The sequence below is a fragment of the Melospiza georgiana genome, chromosome 2 (assembly GCF_028018845.1).
Source record: "Melospiza georgiana isolate bMelGeo1 chromosome 2, bMelGeo1.pri, whole genome shotgun sequence".
NCBI lineage: Eukaryota > Metazoa > Chordata > Aves > Passeriformes > Passerellidae > Melospiza > Melospiza georgiana.
The window spans coordinates 215,751-238,552 of NC_080431.1; the positions used below are offsets into that span (position 1 = coordinate 215,751).

The 22,802-nt window shown below is 48.6% G+C and overlaps 1 protein-coding gene across 1 annotated transcript in view; it reads left to right on the top strand.

The window, feature by feature from the left end:
* The window catches only part of URB1 (URB1 ribosome biogenesis homolog), a 37,720-nt gene extending 15,086 nt beyond the window's left edge, over positions 1 to 22,634 (top strand). Inside the window, exons 16-39 of the mRNA XM_058045646.1 lie at positions 1,565 to 1,681; positions 2,331 to 2,469; positions 3,275 to 3,445; positions 4,375 to 4,571; positions 5,096 to 5,320; positions 5,902 to 6,081; positions 6,834 to 7,695; positions 8,580 to 8,781; positions 8,955 to 9,132; positions 9,701 to 9,759; positions 9,902 to 10,095; positions 11,430 to 11,540; positions 11,627 to 11,690; positions 12,421 to 12,592; positions 13,163 to 13,265; positions 15,437 to 15,597; positions 16,306 to 16,417; positions 16,695 to 16,801; positions 17,342 to 17,485; positions 18,084 to 18,193; positions 19,035 to 19,211; positions 19,536 to 19,777; positions 20,341 to 20,940; positions 21,533 to 22,634. Coding sequence (XP_057901629.1) covers positions 1,565 to 1,681; positions 2,331 to 2,469; positions 3,275 to 3,445; positions 4,375 to 4,571; positions 5,096 to 5,320; positions 5,902 to 6,081; positions 6,834 to 7,695; positions 8,580 to 8,781; positions 8,955 to 9,132; positions 9,701 to 9,759; positions 9,902 to 10,095; positions 11,430 to 11,540; positions 11,627 to 11,690; positions 12,421 to 12,592; positions 13,163 to 13,265; positions 15,437 to 15,597; positions 16,306 to 16,417; positions 16,695 to 16,801; positions 17,342 to 17,485; positions 18,084 to 18,193; positions 19,035 to 19,211; positions 19,536 to 19,777; positions 20,341 to 20,940; positions 21,533 to 21,744 — 4,839 coding nt within the window. The 3' untranslated portion in view covers positions 21,745 to 22,634. The remainder of the gene's footprint in view (positions 1 to 1,564; positions 1,682 to 2,330; positions 2,470 to 3,274; positions 3,446 to 4,374; positions 4,572 to 5,095; positions 5,321 to 5,901; positions 6,082 to 6,833; positions 7,696 to 8,579; positions 8,782 to 8,954; positions 9,133 to 9,700; positions 9,760 to 9,901; positions 10,096 to 11,429; positions 11,541 to 11,626; positions 11,691 to 12,420; positions 12,593 to 13,162; positions 13,266 to 15,436; positions 15,598 to 16,305; positions 16,418 to 16,694; positions 16,802 to 17,341; positions 17,486 to 18,083; positions 18,194 to 19,034; positions 19,212 to 19,535; positions 19,778 to 20,340; positions 20,941 to 21,532) is intronic.
* Positions 22,635 to 22,802: the final 168 nt, after the last annotated feature.

Below are 22,802 nucleotides of genomic sequence, written 5' to 3' on the forward strand. Positions count from 1 at the left end.
GGTAGAGATTAACATTGGGAATAAATACACCCAAACTGTCCTGCCCAGAGGAAATCCAGGAGGCTGTGCTAGCCCTGTGCAGGGCTCTTCATGCAGTGTCCTGCAGTGTTCATGGCTCCTGAATCTGTACCCAGCTTTGTGCATTGAATCTCTGCATTTAGCTCTAATCAGAGAGTGCCATTCAGTCCTCCAGACCCAGTTCCAGTGATTGATTTGGGGTTTAGTTGCCCTTGGCCCTTGCAAGGATTTAAAGGCAGGTTCTCTTGGTCTCCCAGTAATGAATGTCTGAACCAAAACCTGCTCAAAATGTGCTCTTTTCCTGGTGGTTTTGGGTTTATTTGGCCAGGTGGGAACATGGACTGCCTCACTTGTCCTTGTGTCCACTTTCCCCTGCAGTCCATTGCACTTTCTCTGAAGGGAATGTAGGAGCAGGGGAGTCAGAGCAGTTATGGCAGCAGAAAGGCTGCTAAGAATAGATGGTAAGGACTGATTTTTCTGTGCAGGGCCATGTAACTGAAGACTTGTTTTGGGATTTCACATTCTGTTCCTGCCTGGTTCTGTGAGAGCTGCAAGTGTGTTTCTATTTCCAGACTCTGCCAAAAATAGTCAATTATATTAAAATTAATCCTTTTCCCTTCATTTTTCTTTATTTAAATGAATTGCCCTGTCAGACTGATGTAAGCAGCAGTTATTTTTAGAGTTGCTGGTGTTGTGCACAGAGTAAACGTGGAACAAATGAGTTGTGATGGCTTCCTTTTATTCTGTGTGTGGAGAGGAGCAAAGACACAAATTGATCCTGTGTAGTGTGGGTGCCAGAGTCAGGAGCTGGGCAAGGTTCCCTCTCTTGTTGACAGCTAGGGACAGGGAGTTTGGCCATGGTGTCACTTGAGTTCCTTCCTCTCCTCTCCTCCCTCCTCCTGTGTTGCTTGTACAGCTGCAGCACAGCGTCACCAGGTTTGGGTGCCTGAGGTCAGGGCCTGAATGTAGAGAGCAGGAAAGTGGGGGAAATTTCTAGATGTGTCAAAGCCTGTCTCTTGGTTGTGATATGGGTCTACCTCACCACTCCCACAACCTGCACTTCTCTCTGGACCTTGCTGTGGCCACAACCACTGCTCATTTACGTGGCTATTTATCCTTCTGCCTAATTGTTTCCTGTACAAGTAGCCTGATTTAGGCTTAATTTAGCAACTATTTTCCTTTATGTTAGATCAGTAAATCTCCCCTACAGGGTATTTTTAAGGTGCTTTTTTTTTCTGCCTGTGATGATATAAAGATGTACAACCCTCTGAAAGCAGTATTACCTGCTTTCCAAAAATCATAGAATTAAGATTTTTATTGTGCACTATGCAGTCAGAGTCCCCCTGGTGAGTGGGAATAAGGCCTCTTGAGCTGAGGGGATGAGGAGATTGACAGATAGTTCTTTCCATTAACCTGCTCTTCTCCTTTTCTTTCCCAAAAGAGGGAATCATGAAGTTACTCTGCAGAAAGATCTGTATCTCTTGGGGTTTTGTATTTTAGGTGTTTTGAGGTTAATTTACACACCTCCCCTTTGTTTCCTGGACAGGTTTTACGTGACAGTGGAGTGTTTGAGTACACATGGAAGGAACTTTCAGTTTGGCTGGAACACTTGGATAATACAAAAGAAGACCAGAAGGAAGCAGTGATTCAGTTTTTGGAAAGGGTAACAATGTTCAAATTAGCTGGATAAACAATGCAAAGAACAGTGCTAGTGGAAACTAGAGATTTTATTGCTATTGTTGAGAAACCTGTTAAAGAACAGTGAGTAAATTCTGAGAAAAGCATTGTCTGGGATTCTTTATACAGAGGTGGCATCCTTGTCTTCAGTGGGAGGGACAGCGAAATGATTTGTGAGAAGATTAAATCCAAAAAGATCAGTTGTTCTAACAGCATTGTTGGTGTGAGGGTAGGGTGTTGTATGTGTGGATAGCTTTTATCTCCTCCTTAGGTGCCAACATGATCAGAGCTCAGTAAATTGTGATCTTGTACAAGGAAAGCTGACGCTTCCCGTTTACTTGGCAGGATGTTGGATGCCCCGGGCTCCATTTCCAGGGCAGTCTCCCCAGGGACTCAGTCTGTGGTAGCATTGTAGATGCCAAATTGCAGTGGACTTTATTTTTTCCATCAGTGTCCCCTGTAGAGCAGGAACTGTAGACAGAATCCTGCAGAAGTAATATGGATTAGTTTTAGTCCTCCTAAAACCTGCCCAGCTTCCAACCCCTTTTAGCACATGTTCTTTCTTAGCAGCACGTGGTTCCCCTGCTCTTGACAGCCAGTGCACTCACTTACCTTTCTCCCCCCTTTGCTGGCAGATCCTGCTGAAGCTGGTGACCAAGCCCTATCCCTACACAGACAAGGCAGCAGACGTGGTTCAGGAGGCCAGCATGCTCCAGGCCACCATGTTTAAACAGGACTCTGACAACGTCAGCATCCCTGTCTCTCACATTGATGGTATGTGGGAAGCCTCAACAGTAGAATTTCACCACTTGGGGCTGCATTTTCTAGCCCTCATCAGCAAGCTGGGGATGGATAACTGTAGAAATCCTGTTACAGAATCCTCCAGGATTCATTCAGCTCTTCATGTGTACTTGGTATCAGAAGTCAGAATTGCAAAGTTACCACTTTACCTCCACAATTAATTTTTGATGTGGTTGTGCCACTTTCACAGTATTTGAAATCTCTCTTCATGCTCTTGCAGCAGCATTTTCAAACTAAAATGGAAATTCAGTCCTTCTGCCTGGGGCTGTTCACAGAATCATGGAATCCCAGAGTGGTTTGGATGGGAAGGCACCTTTTAAAGCTCATCCAATTCCAACCTCTGCCAAGGGCAGGGACACTCTTCTGTAGCCCAGGCTGCTCCAAACCCCGTCCAGCCTGGCTTTGGACACTTCAGGGATCCAGGGGCAGCCACAGCTGCTCTGGGCACCATGTGCTGGACAGCAGCATTGAAAGCTGTCATTTTGTGTTGCACTTAACATTGTATTGCCTGACAAATGTGGATTGTTTGGGTTTTTTTTGTTTTTTGTTTTTGTTTGTGGGTTTTTTGTTTGTTTGTTTGTTTGTTTTTTCGGGGTTTTTTTTGGGGGGGGTTGTTATGTTTTGTTTTGGGGTTTTTTTTTGGTTTTTTTTTTGCTTTTTGTTTTTTGTTGTTTTTTTTTTTGAGGAACACAAAGATGCTTTGTGTTCCTGGAATGTTTTTCTGTTGTTTTTCCAGTAGTCTGTATCTTCTGCTTACATTTTTACCTTCTCTTCCTAGATGTCCTGGATATGGTGGATGTTCTGATTGAGGGCAGTGATGACTTCGATGAAGAAATTGGGTTCTCTTTAAATGAAGACATGATTATCCAGACATTTCCCTTCAGTGCTGTTGTCCCTGCTGCATTAGAGGCCAGGAATGTGCTGTTGCTTCAGTCTGGAGATGGAACAGGTACAGATTTTTTTTGTTTTGTGTGTCATTTCTACCATTGGAGTGAAAGTGGCATCGTTTTTACCCATTTTAAATAATTTTATACCATTTTTCATTTTTATGACATTTATTTTCTTCCCTGCAAGCAGAAGGAGGTGCAGATTCCTGGTGTTTCATGCTCAAGAGAGGCATTGAAGCTCTGTAGGTGGTTCTGACCCTTTTCCCTGACCCTGAAGAGAAGAGACCGTCCCTGCAGGGACAGCCTTGGTCTGGCAGTAGCTGGCCTCAGTAACACAGTGTTTTAAGGGCAGAGTGTGGAGGTCAGGAGAGGAACATGGTTTCCATGCCTGTGGGCAGCTCTTCCTGAGATCAGGGAGAGAGGACTGCAGTGTTCAGTAGGAAATGGATGTATTGTCCAAAGAAAACTTCAGAAATGAAGCTCTGGTGGCAAATATTGCAAAGTTCTGCCACCTCCTTGAGGAAAGCCTTAAAATCACCAGGGCATCAGGTGGGCTTGGAGCAGGATTTGCCAGCACCACAGCACCTCACTGAGTCCTCTCTGTGTATTTGGCAGCACCTGGGGTGTACTGAAAGTCCCAATTCTGAAAGAAGATTCTATTTAACTTGTACATGTTAACTGGGGTGTGTACCCCAGTACAAATCAGTTTTTCTCTGAGCTGGTGCTTGCTGGGGTTTCTTCCTGTTAAAAGACAGGCATGTTTAGCACAGCACAGTGAAGATGGAGTATTTGCTTCTGCAAGAACTAATGTGTAGAGGATTTCTCAGGTACCCCAGTGGTCAGGAACACTTGTCTAGGTCACTGCAAACACTTTTTGATCTTGCTCAGTACTTTTCTGTGTGATGCTTCGAGCCAAGGCCCACACTAAGGAGGGTTGTGGCCCCAGTGTCCATGCTCATGTCAATAGTTTCATTTATTTTTGCTTTTCTAGGAGCACACATCGTGGAGTACCTTGTTGCTGTGTTCACTGACCTCCTGCACTCTCAGAGAGAACCCCTTGCTCTCTGCTTGATATTCCAGCTCTATGACAAAGATCTCAAGTCCCTGAAAGTGTCTAAGTACCCTCAGCTCTACCAATTTAACCAGTACTACAAACTCTGGATACCCAAGCAATCCCAGGAACCTGTGGTATGGAATACCTGAAGTTCCTGAATTATTGAGCCACTATTCCTATAAAAACCTCACAGTTTGTAGAGGTTACACTTCCATCAGAAACAGCATTTTTATGGAGCTAATTCTGCATTTCTTGTTGATCATGTTGGGACACAGATTTGCTCCAGGGCTTTTCTCTGATGACACAAGAGTCTTTGTGGTGTTTGGGAGGTGATCCCAGGGCTGAGGGCTCATGCCCAGACTCCTCACAGGCACAGCAGAGCCTGGTGCGTGCTCTGCCCTCTGTTTGCAGCTCCCCTGGGTGGGTGGAGGATCACAGCCCCCTGGGCTGGGTTTGGGGAGTGTTTCTCAGTTCTGCAGTGAACAGTACATCAGATTCCCCTGGGGACACTGCTGGACAGTTCTGCTCTAGCAGCACTGCACACTTGTGATCCTGGAGCTTCAGCCCCAGTTCAGCTCAGAGCTCATCTCAAAGAGAAGAGATTCTTGTTTCATACTCATCACTGCTATTCTCTTATGCTGTTTTTCACTTGGAACAGTTTAAAAACCACAAGGGGGTAAGTGAAGAACCCGCTGTGGCACTGGATTGTGTATTTCCCACTTTGCTGAAGAGTGCCTATGAGAGAGGAAGCAATGCCTTACTGGAAGATGGTGTGCAGACCAAACTGAGAGACTTGGCTTCCAGGCTGCCCCCTGAGCAGCTCTTGTTGGGAGCAAAGCACATGCTGCTGTACCTGAAATCCACCGTGGAGAACTTCAGCAGTGTAAGAGCAATGCTGTCATAATACTGTGGTTATGGTTGGGTGATTTTAAGGTAGAAGGTAAAAATGGCTTGGCTGTTAAAATTTAGGTTCCAGGTCTGTAGCTCTTTTTCCTCTGCTTGGCTCTGGGGCTACACAGCGCCGTGCAGAACTGCACCTACAGCACCTAAACTGCAACTACACATACAAAACTGCATTTGATTTGTAAACAAATGTCAGTATTTCTGATTATTGAAGAGTGTTGGATTTACTTTGCATGGGTTACCTTACTGATGGGTGTGAGTGCAAATAAACTCAAGAATTTAATCCAGCTCTTGGATCTCCCTGAGAAGCCTTTGTAGACAGTAAAATTCACTGGCCTGTGTAACTCCAAATGCCACAGTATAAATGAAAATCTATCAATATTTATTTGGCAACCCCTGATTTCGCTAAGAATCAGGTTTCTACATAGGGAAGTGGTTCCTTCCTCAAGAAGAGGTTATAATCTAAGTAGTTCTTAGTTAACCCCTGTTCCTGTTGGATAATGACCCTCCTGCTCCCATTCTCCTCTTTTCTTCACTCCCAAGATGTCTTTATCTCCATAGGTTGGTAAAACCTTGGGTCCTCAGCTCATTGACCTCTTTGTGGACATTCTGAGCCTCTTGTTGTGCCGGGGCAGTCAGGTAAAGCTGGAGCAGCAGCAGAAGCAGGAGGAGCACCAGGCTGAGTCAGATCTCTTTATGGATGAGGAGTCTCTGATGGCTGAAGGGTCCTCAAATGACCAGGTACCAAATCCTTGATGCAGAGGCACTTGCTAGTAAACTTTGATTTGATTGATTCTCTAGGGAGCAGTTTTGCTACATAGAGAGGTGATGTTAAGGTCTTGGAAGAGAATTTAGGAATATAGAACATGTGGTCCAGCAGCTGCAAAACTGCTGTCTGGAGATGTGACCCAGCTGCATCACCCACAATTTGACCCCTGAGCTGGAGCACAGTCAGGAGAGGTCCTGAAAGAGATCACATGTGCAGAAAAAAATGTATTCCCCCAGCCCAGTGTGAAAATTATGTACTTGAGGAGTGAGTTTTGCCCTTCTTTCATCTGTTCTGGGAATTTGTGGAGATTAGAATGCATTGATGAACCTAGAATATTCAGTTTTCCTGAATATTGGATAAATACTGGATAAATATTTATCCAGTATTTCCTGAATATGGCCAGCTAGTAGACGATTATTTTGTGGAGATTAGAATGCATTGATGAACCCTAGAATATTCAGTTTTCCTCTGGAGATGAGCTTAGGCACGTTTAGAATGCTCAGTATAACAGCATAAATGTTGGGAGAATGGTGTTTATGTGCTTGCAATTCAGTAATATTTTTTATCCTCTGGCCAGCTAGTAGACAATTTCATGTTCAGTAATTGTAATATTGTAATATTTATAATTGTAAGATTTCCAAGTTGTGGAAAACAGGCAGATGAATGAGGTTTTTTTTCCCCTGCACTATCCACTCATTGATGCAGTTACCTGTGTTTGTTACAGACCCTGGAGGATTTGCTCACCCTGATTTTCAGACACCCTACCCTGGAGAGCTGGTTCCTGGCCGTGGAGCTGCGCTCTGTTCCTCAGCCTGGCTTGAACCCCGTCACTGTGAAGCTCCTGTCAGCTCACCTCAGTTCTGGGGTGCTCCAGCTGCTGAAAACAGCTGCCCCCATCGTGCAGGGCCTCACAACAGATCACAGACACGTCTTGTCCAAGTATTTCGAGGCCGTCACAAAAAGCGTCCTGGCGGAGCTGCAGGCTGTGGGCAAGGGCAGAAGCCAGGCCTGTGCCAGGAGGTCTCAGCAGTTGCAGGCTCTGGAGGAGCTGCACACGTACATGGCTGCAGCCCAGCTGAAGGAGATCACACTAACCATGCTGCAGCTTCCTGAGATGAGCTTGACTGAGCAGAAATCTGACAAATCCCCTAAGAAGCGGCAGCAGTTAAACTTCTATGGACAGGTTTTGGTGAAGCTCCTTACAGACAGCTACCAAAGGCACCCCCAGCAAGGAGAGTTTCTGCTCTCCACAGGGCACATTAAGGCTTTGGGGATATTGATGTCAGCATCAGCCAGCAGAGATTTGGAGGAGGTTTTCCTCCAGGCTCTCCAGAGTGAGCCAGTCCTTGCCCTGGCTGTTGGTGTCGAGGTCCAGGCTCACTGCCTGGCCCAGTGCACACACACCTCCCTGGCCATCGTGGCCGTGCTGATCCAGCACTGCAGGACTCACCTGCTGCAGTTTGAGCTCTGGTGTCTGGGCAGTGGCACTGGGAAGTTCCTCAGGAAGCACATGGAGAGCTTCCTGCCCCTCATTAATGTGTATCTGCAGTGCAGAGACCAGCACAGCTTCAGCCGACCTTGCGCAGGTAAGGGCACTGCTGAGCCCTGCTGGGGATTCAGGGGCCAAACTCCCTGCTTAGCTCCTGCTGGCCTTATAAGGTCTTGGAATCTTTACACAGCCGATAAAGGTGATAAAACTTGGATGTGTGACCTCCCAGGGCTATCTTGGAAGTACCTCTGCAGCACTGAAGGTGAAGAGGTGTTCTGAGGGCTGGCTCTTAGACTGCAGCCAAGGGCTCTTACAGTCACTGCTGCCCAGATTTCTCTTTCGAAGCCCTTATTTAATGCTCAGTGCATGTGCAAATCTGTCATTGTGCTTCTCCTGGCTTGGTACAGGAGGTAAAACCTTTTGTTCGGATAGAAGAGTGTCTGCAGTGTGCAATGCCACAGCCAGATGGTTTTTGCAGAACCTGAGCTTTCACTTTGACAGAGTCCAAAAATTTCTTCTGAAACAAATCTCCAGCTGTGGGCTGGCTACAGTCATGCCTTCCCAAGCTGGCAGTCCAGAACTTTCCAAACCCACAGCAGCATTACATCCATGGACATGAGTGTTAAATCCCTACCAGCAAAACAATGAGTCAGGATTCAGCTGGGTAGAACAGGATCACTTTAATTTCATTTCTCTTATTGCCCAGAAATGTCAATAGCAAAGGAAACAGGCTAAATGGGGCTGTAGCTCTACCTACAAGGTCAGGCAGTGCTAAGAGCTTGTCAGCAGCCTGGGAAGCAGAGGATGGGTGAAGAAGTGAAGCTCTGCTGTAGCACATCTCTGTTACAGATCAGCAGCTGCTGTAGCAGCATTCCCTAGAAACAGAGCAGTCTGGGTGTGGATTAGAAAGTGATTTGGGGTGAGTGTGTTGTGTTTAACACCTGCAGGCGGTGGAACCTGTGCCCTCTGCTCTCCCAACAGTTATCTCAGCTGTCACCCCTGTCCTGAGGAAAGCCCTGTGGAAGGAGCTCTGTGCCGGGATCCAGGACAGCAGAGCGTCACACGAGGCCTCTCTGAAACTGCAGATCCTTGCAAAGCTGTTGCCACCTGTGGAAAGCAAAGGGCTGCACAGCCTGATGGAGTGCCTTCCTGCTGCTCTGGAGAGAGCAGGGAGTGAGGAGAGGTGAGCAGAGAGTGTGTGTGCCTCCCTCAGGGCTCAGTCTGTCCTGGGAAGCACTGGGATAGGAATGGAAGCTGTAACAGCATCCTCTCCTCAGAGAATCCAGCAAAACATATTTAACATATACAGAACCAAGTTAAAATGTTAATAAAAAATCCCCAACTGTCTCTGTGCAGCTGGGCCGTGGCAGATGCCATTTGCACAGTGCTTAAAGACTCGGAGGAGCTGCATTCCTGGAGGAGACAGCTCTTGTCGGCCTGCATGAAGGGATTGGTGGCCATCTACAGCAGCAGTAAAGATGAGAGCAAGCCAGAAGTGGAGAGGTCCATGCTGCTGAGACTGGAGGAATTACTGGTCAGACTCCTTACCTGCTTTGTCACAGGGGGACTGTAGGCATGTGTGTGATTGGGCAGTTGTAGGTTTTGTAAATACAGATTGGGCTTGATTTCCTCTTTTATGGATCCTGGTTTCCATGGGCTTTTAATAGCTTTTGCGGAGTCCTGATAACCCTTTATATGAAGGAGTTTTATGTTCTTGATGATGGCTTTCTGGTAAGAATCCCCTTTGAAGACAGGAGTTTGAGGTATTTAGGAGTAAGAAATCAAAGGTTATCAGTGAATTTTATTTTTTTTTAATTAAAAAGGATGATAAAGATACTTCTGCCAAGACCCACCTGCCATGCCATCTGAAGTCTGGGGCAGAAATCTGGTTGATCGTAAATAGAAATCCAGACTTTGATCCTGAAGAACAGTGCTTGGTCACTCCCTCTGTGCTGTCCCTGGGTTTGAGTTCTGATCGCCCCACAAGTGTTTGGCCTGCATGTTCTCAGTGTGTCCCTTGAACTGAAACTGCTGCAGAGGCTCCCTGTGCCAAATGTAAACCAGCAATGTAAACCAGCCCCTCTCTTTGCTGCTGCACACAGGGTGTGGTTGGAGAAGTGGACCCAGATGACTGGTGCAGCCTTGTGAAGACAGGACTCAAGTGAGTGTTTCCATTTTAATTTGGTTTGGTGTTACTAAGTCCATTTTCTTTGCCCAGTTCTCATTGCTTAAACAACTCTAAATTTTGAGCAGGTTTCCTTGGGTTGGTTGTGGCCTGACCCCTCTGTGCTCCCTCTCCCAAGGTACCGGTACAGGGATGGGACATTCCTGAGGGTCCTGAACGCTGCCATCCAGTTACTGTACAAGGAGGAATCCCCACTCAGCCAGAGCTTGCTCAGGCTCTCCAAGCTGCACATGATGGTCACACAGCACTCTCTGTTTCTGTCTGCCATCCTGAGGCACAGAGAGGAGGATGGCACCAACACCCAGACCAGAGGTATTTTAATCATCTCCTTCCCACACTGAACACAGTTAATCTTGTCTTTCTTGCAGTATATTCTCTCCATCCAGTAACACACCCGCTCATGTAAATACTGCAGTTATTAACAGTTGCAGAATATTGGCATTTAAATTGTGCCTCTGCTTGCATCCAAATGTTGCATTCATTTTATGCTGGTTTTAAACACTTCAGTTTTTAAAACTACTGGAAAGGTGGGTTTGGGTGTTTCTTTGTTTGTCTGTTTGTTTTTCTGGTATTTTTAACCCAGTCAAAGTCTCAGAGTGATTGTTTTGGTTTCTGTGAGGCCATTAGTGTAAGATGCCTGAAGTGCACATAGGTCCTGTGATGTTTAAACCTGTTCTAAAATAGGGTGACACAGGAGATTTAAAGTTGATTTTGCAAGTTTTATCAAAAATGGCAATTTAAATTATGTGTATTTCATATTGCAACCTTTCATGAGGAATATCCCTCCAGAGGAATACAAATTGGATGTAGTTCATGTGTAGGACTGGCTTTGTTTCTTCTTCACTAAAATCCTGCCTGGATTTGAGCCACCTTTAATCCACACAGACCTCAGCTTTTCCCCACTGTGCAGAGGTTTGAGATTCAGTGATTGAAGGAGCTGTGTAAGAAAAAGGGGGGAAATTCTCAGGGCAGTGTATTGATAACAATTTTTGTTTATTGATGAGCAACATGTAAATAAGCTTTAAAGTTTTATAGCACCTGAAAAGAGAGAAAAGCTCTTGTGAGGTGACCAATTAGTGAAAATAAGGAATAGATTTTGCTGCTTACTGTGTGTATGTGTGTTACCTGTGGAGTGTATTTCTGTAGAATCAGGATGGATTCTGTGAGGCCAGCTGCTGAGTCTGGAGTGTGCTGCAGACAGCCTGTTTGTTCTTGAGGAACCCAGTCACTGGCACTTTGTGCTTCTCAGTTAGTTACTGAGCAAAGGTGGAGCATTTGTGTACCCCAGGGGACAGAGTTCCTGTGGCTCACACTGGGGACCTCACCTGGCCCAGTGACTTCTGTGTTCATTCTGGGAATACCGTTTAAAGGTGTTCCCTTGAGTTAAATGCATCAAAATCCCCCTTGAGTGTGTTGGGGAATGGGCTGTGGTATCCTAGAGAGAGATGTTGATGTGGAATGCCCAGTGCTGTGTGTGCACCCATCTGGAGGGGTGTTGGGGTGTTATTTGTGCTCTGTGTGCACCCATCTGGAGGGGTGTTGGGGTGTTATTTGTGCTCTGTGTGCACCCATCTGGAGGGGTGCTGGGGTGTTTTTTTGTGCTCTCTGGGGCTGGGAGCTGCAGGCTCAGGCTGTGCTCATTGCAGAGGCTCTGGTGGACATCCTGCTGACAGCTGTGCAGCTCAGCCCCTCTCTGTGTGACAGCAGCCACCTCCCCGTGCTGCTGGGAGCCTACGGGGCCACGCTGAGCACCACAGGTGAGTGTCACTGCCAGGGCACCTCCTTCTGCAGCTGGTCCTTGTGTCCACAGGCCACTAACTCTGGGTTCCATCTTGGGTTTCAGATCAGAAGATACTGCTGCTGCTCCAGCTGTATGAGAAGAATAATCAAAGCCTTATCAACTCCAGGTGAGCTGAACACCTTGCTTTGCTGGGCAAACTGCACACAGGGAGTCTCACAACTGGCATTTTCCAGGGTCTCATTTTTAAATGAAGGAGACAGTGAACAAGGTGCAACCTAAAGATGAATGGTGCTTTTGGAAACGCTTTTACTACACATTTCCTATTTTTAATGTAATTCTCTTCTGTTGCCCAGACTCTGTCTGTGGGTTAGATGAGGGAATGTCTCAATTCTGGAGTCAGTCTTTCCATAATTGGGGCTCACTATAGGGGTCTTCTCACAGGTGGGAGAAACATAAGTCTGCAACATATGTCTCTAGTGGACTTTTCCCTTTCCTGTGCCCAGGCAGTCCACAGGAAAGCCTGTTCCTAACAATTGTGGTTTGGCCTGCCTCCCTCACATGCACTTTGCTGTCTTGAGGCAGGAGCAGAAATGGCTCCAGCAGTGCAGAGCACTGGCTGAGACAGCTCTGGATTGCTGTCCCTTCATGCAGCCGCTGTCACTCTTACCTGCACTTACAGCCTGAATCCACAGGTGCCTCTGAGTGGGTACATCTGACTTGGACGGACAGGGGAGGGCAGGGTGAGACTCAGACTTAATTTGCAAGCTTTGGGATGGATGGAAAAGGTGTTGCCAGGGAAACAAGTTACAGTTTCAAGTGCCACAGGGTACTAACCACAAGTGAATACAAAATTTCGGTTCTCCTGCCTAATGTGTTTGCCTTTAACAATGTTTAAGGATCCTGCTGTGGGGTCCAGCCGCTGTGGAGCATCACAAGACGTGCAAGAGTCTGGGGAAGTCCCTGTGGCAGCAGCCCAGCATGGAGGAGATTCTGTGTCTGCTGGATCGGGAGAAGATGATGAGGACGATCCTGTCGTTCCCTCAGCACCGCCGGCTGCTGCCATCACAGGTGCTCTGGGATCAGCCTGTCCATGGTTCCCTTCTTGGAGAGGCAGGAACACTCTTGAGCCGTTCATGGCTGGCACCCCTGTAATCCATGGCAGTTTGTTCCCTTCAGGAGAGTAATCTGTGTCATTCGTGGCTGGCACCCCTGTAATCCATGGCAGTTTGTTCCCTTCAGGACAGTCATTTCAGTTCCTAGAAGGGATTAGTTCTTCAGCAGCACTTTTCAGAGTAATTGCAGGATACAGGCCCCATCCTATCAGCAGGGTGATAGTGCATTGCAGAGGTTGTCATGTATGTGAGACCAGGATTGCACAGCCCAAGGACCCACTGGCTCTCCAGCCTTCCTTACAGTTTGCTGGATTGCTGTTGGTGCTGCTCAAGGGAAATAGTTGTGGGTGTGCTCTCACAGTGAAATCCAGCTTTGAACACGAGCGTGTCTCACCCTGTGGTGCATTGTATTTTACAAGGTGCAGTATCAAGGGGTTTATAGTGGGATGAGGTGGTTGTGGAAGTTTAAAACCAAGCTTGAAATTGATGTTGTTCCTTACAAATGCTGGTTCGGATTTGGTTTCAGGGGATACAAGGGTCACTATATAAAGATGAAACAGTGAAGAGCCTTGAAGACTTCTATGATCCTTGTTTTCTGCTTCAGCTCTTCAGTGAACTGACCAGGCCAGGTACAGTGTGTGTTTCTCTTTGGTATTTAATGTTTCTCTTTGGTATTTAGTGTTTCTGTTTGGTGTTTAGTGTCAGGTTGCTCTGCTGCAGAGCTGCACCTGGAGCGCTGTTATCCCTGATCCAAGAGCTAACACTGCCAGGAACGTGTGCCTGACTTTGGAGGGAGGAAACAAACTGCTGTGAGGGCTGTGGCTGGACTGGCTGGAGATCTGGCATGTACAGAACAGGGAAACTTCAGCCAGCTCCTTTTCCACCAGACAGATGGGCATGGGGCCAGTGTGTTTCACAAGTGGGCTGGTGCTCTGGACTGTCAGCAGGGTTCTGTCTGACATGACTCAGCTCTGCATGTGGAGAGGAGAAAATAGCCCTCTGAGCTTCTCCACACAGAGAGAGTGAGAGTCTGTGTCCTGAGAGGGGCATTTTGAAAGGGCCCAAGTGATTGATGAGTCCCAGTCCCATGGTGCCTGTAAACCACGTCAGCTGCTCTTGGAACTCCCAGTTCTTTATTTGTTTGCTCTTTGTGCTGGCTGCACAGTGCCATCAGAATGCATAAACATGGACTTGTTGCACAGTGCTCAGTACTTGCTGAGGAAAAAGCAGATCTGGGGCTGGGCAGATAGCAAGTTCTGTCTATCTTTAGCTCTGATAAGCATCTTATGGAAAGCTTTTCCATCCTGGTTCTCAAGGTCCTTTAAATAAGCTCTGTGTCAGACAGAATTAAATCGGGGTGCTTTTCTAATAAGAGCTTGTTATTTTATATCAGTTTTTGAACATATTGTCCAAGGGCAGCAGGATGGAAAATATTACCACTGCATGTTTTCAGTGAAGGCAAGTTTTCCAAATAAATCTTCCCGTGGCCTGCTGGAGTGAGAACCTTGAGTTTCATCCTGTGGCCCTCTGCCCCTGTGGGAATGGTGGGTGCACAGCAGCAGCTCCCCAGGGCTGCAGCCTGAAGGAGAGAGAGCACAGTGCTGGCCCTGGGACAAATGGCAGGGATGGGGGGAACTGGAGACCCTGCTTGAGCTGGCAGTAAGGAACTGCCAGGCATGAAATTGGGTTTTAGTAGTTCTAGTAGTAGAGGAAAAGATGAGAGAAATAGCCCAGGTGCTGGTACAGGGACAGAAATAATCTGTGACTATTTAAACGTGGTTTTATATATAAATACATACATGCACACATACACACGTGTACATATATGTATACACACACATATTTGCACACACACTAGCCTGTGGGCAGTGATAGGGGAGGAAATCAGTTGGCCAAATGTGGGTACTTGGCAGTAAGATTGCAGCCCCTTCCTTCTTAAATAGGAATATTTGTTTTAGAAACTTCCTCCTGACCTTCAGTGTGAATGACAAGAAAATCCATTAATATTATTGCTAAACTTGTACATTTGTAGCTGTAAAACACCCCTGAGGTGCCATGGAGCTCCATTCCTGGAGGTGAGGTGGGAGGTTCACACCCAGTCATTTCTGCCCATCAGTGAGTGCAGATGGCAGCAAACACATCCAAAGCACACAGAGCAGGAGCCCATAGAGGAGAAACCCCAGATCCTGATGGCAAAATGCTGTGAAGGCTGAATGCTGCATTGAAGGGTGTGCTTCCTGCTTGCTCTGGGGCTGATCTCTGCTCATTGCTGGATTTTATTTTACCTGGAAGGGCTCAGGGCAGACCTGACCACCAGAGTCGCTTGTGCCTACACAGGGGCACCTGCTGTGCTTTATGGGCTGTTCATGTATTACTCTCCCATCCTTTCTGTGCAAGAGCTTTTTAGTGCTGCTTTTTCAGGCACCCTGTAATGCTCTGGAGAGATGAATTTTCCCTCTGGTTGTTCTTTGTACTCAGCTTCCCTGACACAGTGAGACGCTAAGATGTGTGTACAGAATTTACCCCAACTTTGCATGGCCTGGTGGGCAGGATCATCCCTGTCTCAATAAATGGGAGCAGCCCTGTGCATTTCAGCTCAGGTAGATAATTCCTGCTGAGAGGGAATTGCTGGAGCCCTCTGTCAGCTGGAGGAGCCTCTGTGGCCTGAGGTCACAGTTTGTGGGGTAGAGCCAGGAATGGGTGCTCATGGCCAGGGGTGTGAGGGGTTCGAGTGCTGTGACACACCCTGGACTGTCAGTGCTAACACAGGCTGCTCTCTGCTTCTCTCCCATCCCCTCAGAGTGCGTGGTGGCCTGTCACAAGTTTGTGGAAGTCAATGCCCTGGGTCTCACCGTGGCTGCCCTGAGCAGCTATGACCCCAGCATGAGAGCGGCGGCGTATTTTGTGCTGGCCTCTTTCCGCTGCCACCTGGACGGGGCTCGCTGTCGGGAGCAGAGCCAGGTGAGCAGTGCCAGGCTGGGCTCTGGGCTGGCTCTGGGGACCAGAGCCAGGTGAGCAGTGCCAGGCTGGGCTCTGGGCTGGCTGTCGGGAGCAGAGCCAGGTGAGCAGTGCCAGGCTGGGCTCTGGGCTGGCTGTCGGGAGCAGAGCCAGGTGAGCAGTGCCAGGCTGGGCTCTGGGCTGGCTTTGGGGACCAGAGCCAGGTGAGCAGTGCCAGGCTGGGCTCTGGGCTGGCTGTCGGGAGCAGAGCCAGGTGAGCAGTGCCAGGCTGGGCTCTGGGCTGGCTGTCGGGAGCAGAGCCAGGTGAGCAGTGCCAGGCTGGGCTCTGGGCTGGCTTTGGGGAGCAGAGCCAAGTGAGCAGTGCCAGGGTGCCAGTGGACACCTGGTACATCATGGACATGTGTGTGGGAGAGATGCTGCCTTGCTCATCCCCCCACATGCATGTGTGAGACAGCTAAAGAAGCTTTCCATCCTCTCTTCCATTGTTTCTCCTCTACTGCTTTGGGTTTCCTCCTACTATAACCATGAACAGAGAAAGGGGAAAACACATTGTAGGAATTCTTGGGAGTTTTGTATGCAGGAATGGCAATCCTGATGGAATTGATATTTCACTGTATGGCCCATGCAGTGTCCCAGAAGCTGGTTGGTGCCTTGTTCTCCTGTTGTGTTCACTGGGGCTGTGCCTCAGCCTCTCTCCCTGGGCTCTTGCAGTTGCTGTATCTCTTGGACGCCGTGCAGAACGGAATCAGGCAGCCCAACCTCAGGCTCACCTTCTCCCTGAGCCTCTACATCGCCCGTGTGGCACAGCAGATCCTGAGGCCAGGTACTGGGACTTGCTGGGTGAGCAGCAGGGCGTGGGGAGTGCTGATCTCCTCAGCTGCTCTGTGCCCTCCTGACTGAGCTGTAGTTCTGGGGAGGGAAGGGGAGGCTGGGCAGCACCGAGGGAGCTCAGAGCAAAGCCCCTGTGCAGTTCTGGGCTGTTCTCCAGCCTGGAGCTCTGCACACTCGCTGCAGCTTCCACGGATTATGGTCCCTTGTTGTGCATTGGGAGCCTTGTGCTCCTCCAATGCAGCTTTATTAACCAGCTTTTCCCTTCACAGAGGACCACATGTACATAAAGGTGAACAGATTCCTGCTGTCACACCAGTATTTGGACCTCAGGAAGGTACCAGGCTTTTTCCAGCTTTTCTACAGTTTTGATTTTGAGGTAAGAGTCCCATTTTAAGTATCCAGTAATTAATTCTTCAGAAATGTACTAAAAACAGCCATAAAAATACAACGAAATCTCATTCTCCCATAGGTAGTTAATTATTTATTTATTATCTTTCTTATGTTTCATATTGGAATGAAAAATGTTATTTCTGTGGGGTTTTTGTTGCTTTCTTAATACCAACGCACAGTGAGTTGTGCTGTGTGTGCTCTGTGAGCACAATAAACAGAATATTCTGCCCCAGCTAGCTGCAATTTCTCTTTGAGTTTGGATTAGTAACGTTCAGTTCAACTGAAGGGTTTTAGGAACAGCAGCTTCTAAAATTCCATTTCCACTGCATGTTTGGGCTGCAGACTGGCTGTTCCCAATGGATGTTAGTGATTAAATTTGATAGGAATGGGAAAGGAGAGGTCCAGAACAAGCTGCAGTGAGCCCTGAGCTGGCACTCAGAGGGAACCAGGGTTTTGTGCTCTTCGGAGCAGTTTTCTTTGGAAATGCCTGCATGTCTGAGGGTGGTGTTTCTCTTTGTGGCTCCAGTACAAAACAGAGCGGGAGTGGATCCTCAGGTTCCTTGGGGAAGGGCTGCGTGACAAACACTGCTATGAGCTCTATGACTACCAGAGGATTTTCCAGGTCATTCTGTCCTTCTTCAACAGTCCTTTGTGTGACGAGGGCTCCCAGGTAAGAATTAAAACAGAAAGTTCCCAAACCCCCAAACCACAGAGGTTTGCGTGGCTTTGAGATCCTGAGTACAAACCAGAAAGGAGCAGCTGACTCTGCCTTGTTGGTTTTGTGTATGTGTGGAGGGGGCAATGATTGCTTGTGTCTAAACGAGTGCCACCCTCATGCCTGAAACTGGAACGGGTTCCTGCCATCATGGAGCCTCACGTGGCTGCCCTGCTTTTGCTCCTACAGTCGGGACCTTTTCTTTTCTGGGGTCTCTATTCCCCAGCCAGTGCATTTGTTGCCTGAGCAGGGTTCAGCAGGAGGGAAACCCACGTGCCAGGAGGAGCTCTCAGGTTTGGGAGCATCCACCCTGAGTGTGTCAGGTATCAAACCTTGGGCAAAAAGATAAACTTGTCTTGCTGTCTGAATGCTTCTGTAAGAGCAGCACCTGTGGTGTGGAGCTGTGAAGGGAGAATGTCTGTCCTTCCCTGGAACTGCTGAGAAGAGCTGGTGGTCATTTTACCTTGAAGTGATCAGATAGCAGCCAGATTGCTGATTTGAATTAAATAATTAGATCCTGACTGTAAAACACAAGTTGCGTTTTCTGTTTCAGCGTCGCATCCTGGAGATCTTGCAGAGTGCTGCCCATGTCACCAGAGCTGCCTATGAGCTGGTGCAGGATCACAGCCTGCTCACGTGGCTCCTGCACAGCCTGGAGAGAAGGTACAGAGTGCAGGAGACATGGCAGCCATTGTCCTGTCCCCAGTGCAGGAATGGGGGCTGAGGGGAAACAGGGGGACAGACAGGGGGACAGGGCACCAAGGGGGACAGACAAGGGCACCAAGGGGGACAGACAGGGGGACAGGGCACCAAGGGGGACAGACAAGGGGACAGGGGCACCAGGGGGGACAGACAGGGGGACAGGGCACCAAGGGGGACAGACAGGGGGACAGGAGCACCAAGTGGGACAGACAGGGGCACCAAGGGGGACAGACAGGGGGACAGGGCACCAAGGGGGACAGACAGGGGCACCAAGGGGGACAGACAGGGGGACAGGGGCACCAAGGGGGACAGACAGGGGCACCAAGGGCTGTGCTGGCAGAACTTGCTGCACTCTGGGGTGCCCCTGTGTTTCTGAGAACAGAACCAAGCTGCTTTCAGGCTGTGGTAGGAGGGAGGATGCTGGGGGAGCTTTGTGATTTGGAAATCACTTCCCTGAAAAGCTGGAAAAGTAAAATGGCACCTTGTGCTGGTGTTTTTACCTTCTAAATTTCAAGCAGCCTCCGATCACCTCCTGTCACAGGAGCTGCTGCACAGGAAGGGGCACAGGGATGGATTAGAGCTGTCTCTGTCTAGAACATTCCTCCTGCCCTTGCCTCTCTCTCACACAAACATCTCTTCTGCATGCACAGAGTGCGCTGACAGGCTCAGGCAATGCACCAAAAGTGCACTGGAATATGGTCCCTGGAGGTGATGGGCCAGCTGCTGGTGAGGATCTGCCTTCCAAACATGGTTTTCTTTTTTTTCTTTACCTTTTTTTGTTTGGTTTTGTTTGGGTTTTCAGGTTTCTGGAGAACAAGGTGATACATAAAATAATTTCCTTAGTCCACACGCTGTGGCTAACAAATTTAGGAGACAAGAGAAAAAACAAGAATCCATTCCAGGAGAACAGGAAACTTCTTCCTATTCAGCTTGTAAATGAATTTCTGTGTGTTTTGGTGGCGTTAATCAAACATATTCGGTAAGTGCTTTGTTTTGGTTTTTGTTTTAGTTGGTTTGCATTTCATCCTCTGCCCAGTTTGAACTTCATTAAGGCCAGGAGGATTTCTGTATCTCTGCTAGAGGGATGGTTTTTTTCGCCTTCAGTTTGTGTGCCGAGTATGAATTTGGATGAGGTTTCTTTGACAGGAGGATTTAGGTGTTTGAATACAGGAGAAGTAAACTAAAATGTGATGCACAGTTGCTGTTGAGTCCTTTGTCCCTAACTCCTGGCCATTCTGACAGCAGGGATTAGGAGCTGTGCTGATGAATTGGCAGGCATGGCACTTGTGTTTTCTCTTGCCAGGGCTAACACGGACCTGGCCAGGCTGGCTGAGCTGCTCAGCACCCTCAGCTCCGTGCTGCAATACCGTGCTGGGGTTGTGGAGGTGTTCAGGGACATGAGGCGATTCACGGTCAACGCCAGCGTCCTCTCCAGCCGGGAGCTGCTGCTGCTGCTGCACAGGTGGAGCCTGGTCAGCGCAGACCTGCAGCTGCAGCAGGACCTGCAGGCCCTGGCCCACAAGTACCAACACAAGGAATTGCTCAGTAAGTGCTGAAATGCCTCAAGGAAGGTTTGTTTTGTTGTGGCTGTTACAGAGCAGCAGTTCAAGTGAGGCAGACTTCTCTGTAATAGTGCTAATGCCTTCTGTCAGACTGATGGACCTTGAGGGAGGAGGAAAGGACATGGAAAGGCATTTTTCAGATCTTCCTTGTGATGATTTTGAACCTTACCACAATTTGGAAGCTTTGGAGAAAGACAGTTATGAAGGGAAAGAGCTTTAAAATGAAACTCTGTGGCAAATCAGGCTTTGACAAAGGGTATTCTTTAATGGAATCCTAAGAGAAACAGCAGTGCCTGGAGGCTTTGTGCTCATTCTGAGCGTGGATGGGGATCTGAAAGTGATGTGTAAGTAAAACCAGCAAATAAATAGAGCAAGTGAAAGGTAATAGTTGGTGTCTCTTGTAATCACCAGTGTTGAAGAAAGGAAAAAAGCCAGGACTTGTAACGACTGAATCCACATACGAGAGCACCTCACTTGCACAATTTTGTACCAGGAAAATCCTTTGGAGTGTCTGATGTTTGTTTTTTGGTGGTTCTCTTCTTACAGAAAATATCAAAGACAAGAACAAAGCTCCAGCCTCATGTCCTGTGTATGGTCACCCTCGGAAAAGGAGTGAGGTGGCAGAAGATGACACTGCTGCAGACGTGGCAGTGTCAGAGCTGGAGCAATGCAGAGAGCACCTGAATTCCATCCTTGCCCATTGGGACCCTGGTTTGGCAGCACCGCCCTGCACACAGCGAGGGGACACCCTCGGGGCCACTGGGGCTGGGGCCGAGGCAGGGGCTGTCACCTGTGCCTCCATTCTCGTGGTCACCAAGCTGCTGCTGCGGTCCCTGGCCGGGCAGAGCCCCCTCGGGGAGCAGCACGTGTCCCCGGTGCTGAGGTGGCTGCAGAGCCGTGTCCTGCCGCACCCGGAGGCCGCGCGGGAGCTGCTCGGGGACGGGGCGCTGAGGAACGGCCTCCTGCGGCTTCACACGCGGCTCTGCCAGGCCGGCGGTGCCCCGGGCGGGCTCTGCGGGCAGCTGGGGGCGCTCAGCTCCATCATGCTGCAGCTCCTGGAGCAGCGGGGCCCGCCCGGCCCCTGCCACGGGCTGGTGGCATCGCTGTGCCCGCCCGCGGCGCTGCAGCAGGACGCGCACGAGACAGGTGAGCTGTCCTGTTCCTGTCGCTCGTGTTAGGGGCAGCGCTGGGAGAAACGAGGATATTCCAGGGCTGGTTTGATCCTTGGAATCAGCCATGGCCAGCCAGGCTCGTGGCTGCCCCAAACAGGAGCTGTGTCTGGTGGGATGGGGCAGGGGTGGGCAGCACAGAGCGGGGTCACACTGGGAGGGTTTCTGGCACTGCAACTCTCCCACTCCCTCTGAGAAACTTCCTTTAAAGGACTAAAATTGAACAAAAGGTATAAATAAATAAATATAATTCTAAGAGGGAAAATAGTCTGCAAAAAACCCTAGTTGCACGTGGTCCTGGATGCTGATCCCCACTGCTGTCAGAGAGAGATCTGCCAAGGCAGATTTCAAACTGCTTTGTTGAACAGGAAACTGGTTTGTTCCTTCCTGAGAGCTGGGAGTGTGTCTGTGCCTTTGCATGGGCAGAGCCCCTCCAGATTTTCCAGCTAGGAAAGAGTTGGGAACTCTTTCACAGCACAGTCCTGGAGGCACCAACAGCTGGGCTTGGGGATGCTGTGGGAAAACAGAAGAATGTCTGCTCTGATTTTTCTCTCCCCTTTCTCCCACAGCTGTTTCTGTGTTCCTGACTTCCATTTACGTCGGGGACACGTGGCTGGGAGCGCAGCAGCCGGATCTGTTCCTCACCCACGCCAGACTGGTCTGCTCTAGTGCAGACTGGGAATTACAGGGTGACCGGGACACTCGGAAACAAGGAGAAGAAACTCTTGTGTCTCTTTGCAAAAAGATTTGGCTCCATCAGGGCAATAATGCAGGGGACTGACACTGATCTGTAACATTCTTCTGTGCCGTGTCCTCATCACCGTGAGCCCTGTGAGCCTCCTGAGCTGTTCTCATGCAGACCTGCCTTGTTTGGGCACAAAAATCAGAATTTTATGACTGGGTGCAAACTCAGGGGCAAGATTTTATTCACCATCTCTCAGAGGGACATTAAAGCTCCAGTTTCCCTCTCCTTGAACAGTTTGAGAGACAGTACTGCTTATATAATTTTTATTACAGGCATTTTTATCTTTTTGAAGAAGCAGAAAGTCTGTTTGTGCACGTGTGTGCCCTTAGTATCCATCCTCTCTCTAAAACAGGACAGGAAAAAAAGGCTGCAGAGCTTCCCACAATGGGGTGTGAGTGCCAAGAAGGAGGAGACAGAGGCAGACTGGACTCGGGGATCAGGACTGTCTGCCTGGGTTTAAAAAGCTTGAATGGCACTTCAAGACATTTATATCAGATGTGGTTTATTTTTATTACCCTTTTTAAAAATAAAATCAAATTTTAAAAAATAAAGCCCTGATCCATGGCTGCTGCTGCCATGTGTGACACAAACCCATCTTCCCTCTGCCTGGAACAGGTGAGAGATGGAACTGAACCCCAAAGGATTTTCAGCTCAGTGATTATCCGTGAGTTTTATTGGGAACTCTCAGGGAAATCTTGTTCTTTAGTGTGGCTGTGAGCGTGGTTGAGCAGCCAGTCTAGACCTGCAAACACAGCAGTGCCACAGTGAGAGGCTTGGAATGGTAAACCAGGGTTTATTCAACTGAATCACATCTGTGTGCTGTGCCCAGGTCCTTTGTACAAATAGTGTACAGGGAAAAACCAGAACTGCACATTGCTTGGGATATGGATGGAATTGTGGCGGGGTTAAATAAAATCGAGATGCAAATGAGGGAATTGCTTGTACGTGTAAATATTCTTATCCTAAAGGAGCCCTCAGCTCTGTCCCGAGTTACAATTACATTTCTTTACAAACCCGCGAGCCTTTTGGAGGCTGCAGTTTGTGTCATGTAGAATTCCTAGGGGCTGCCAGCAGGAACTCTGTGAGCCGAATCT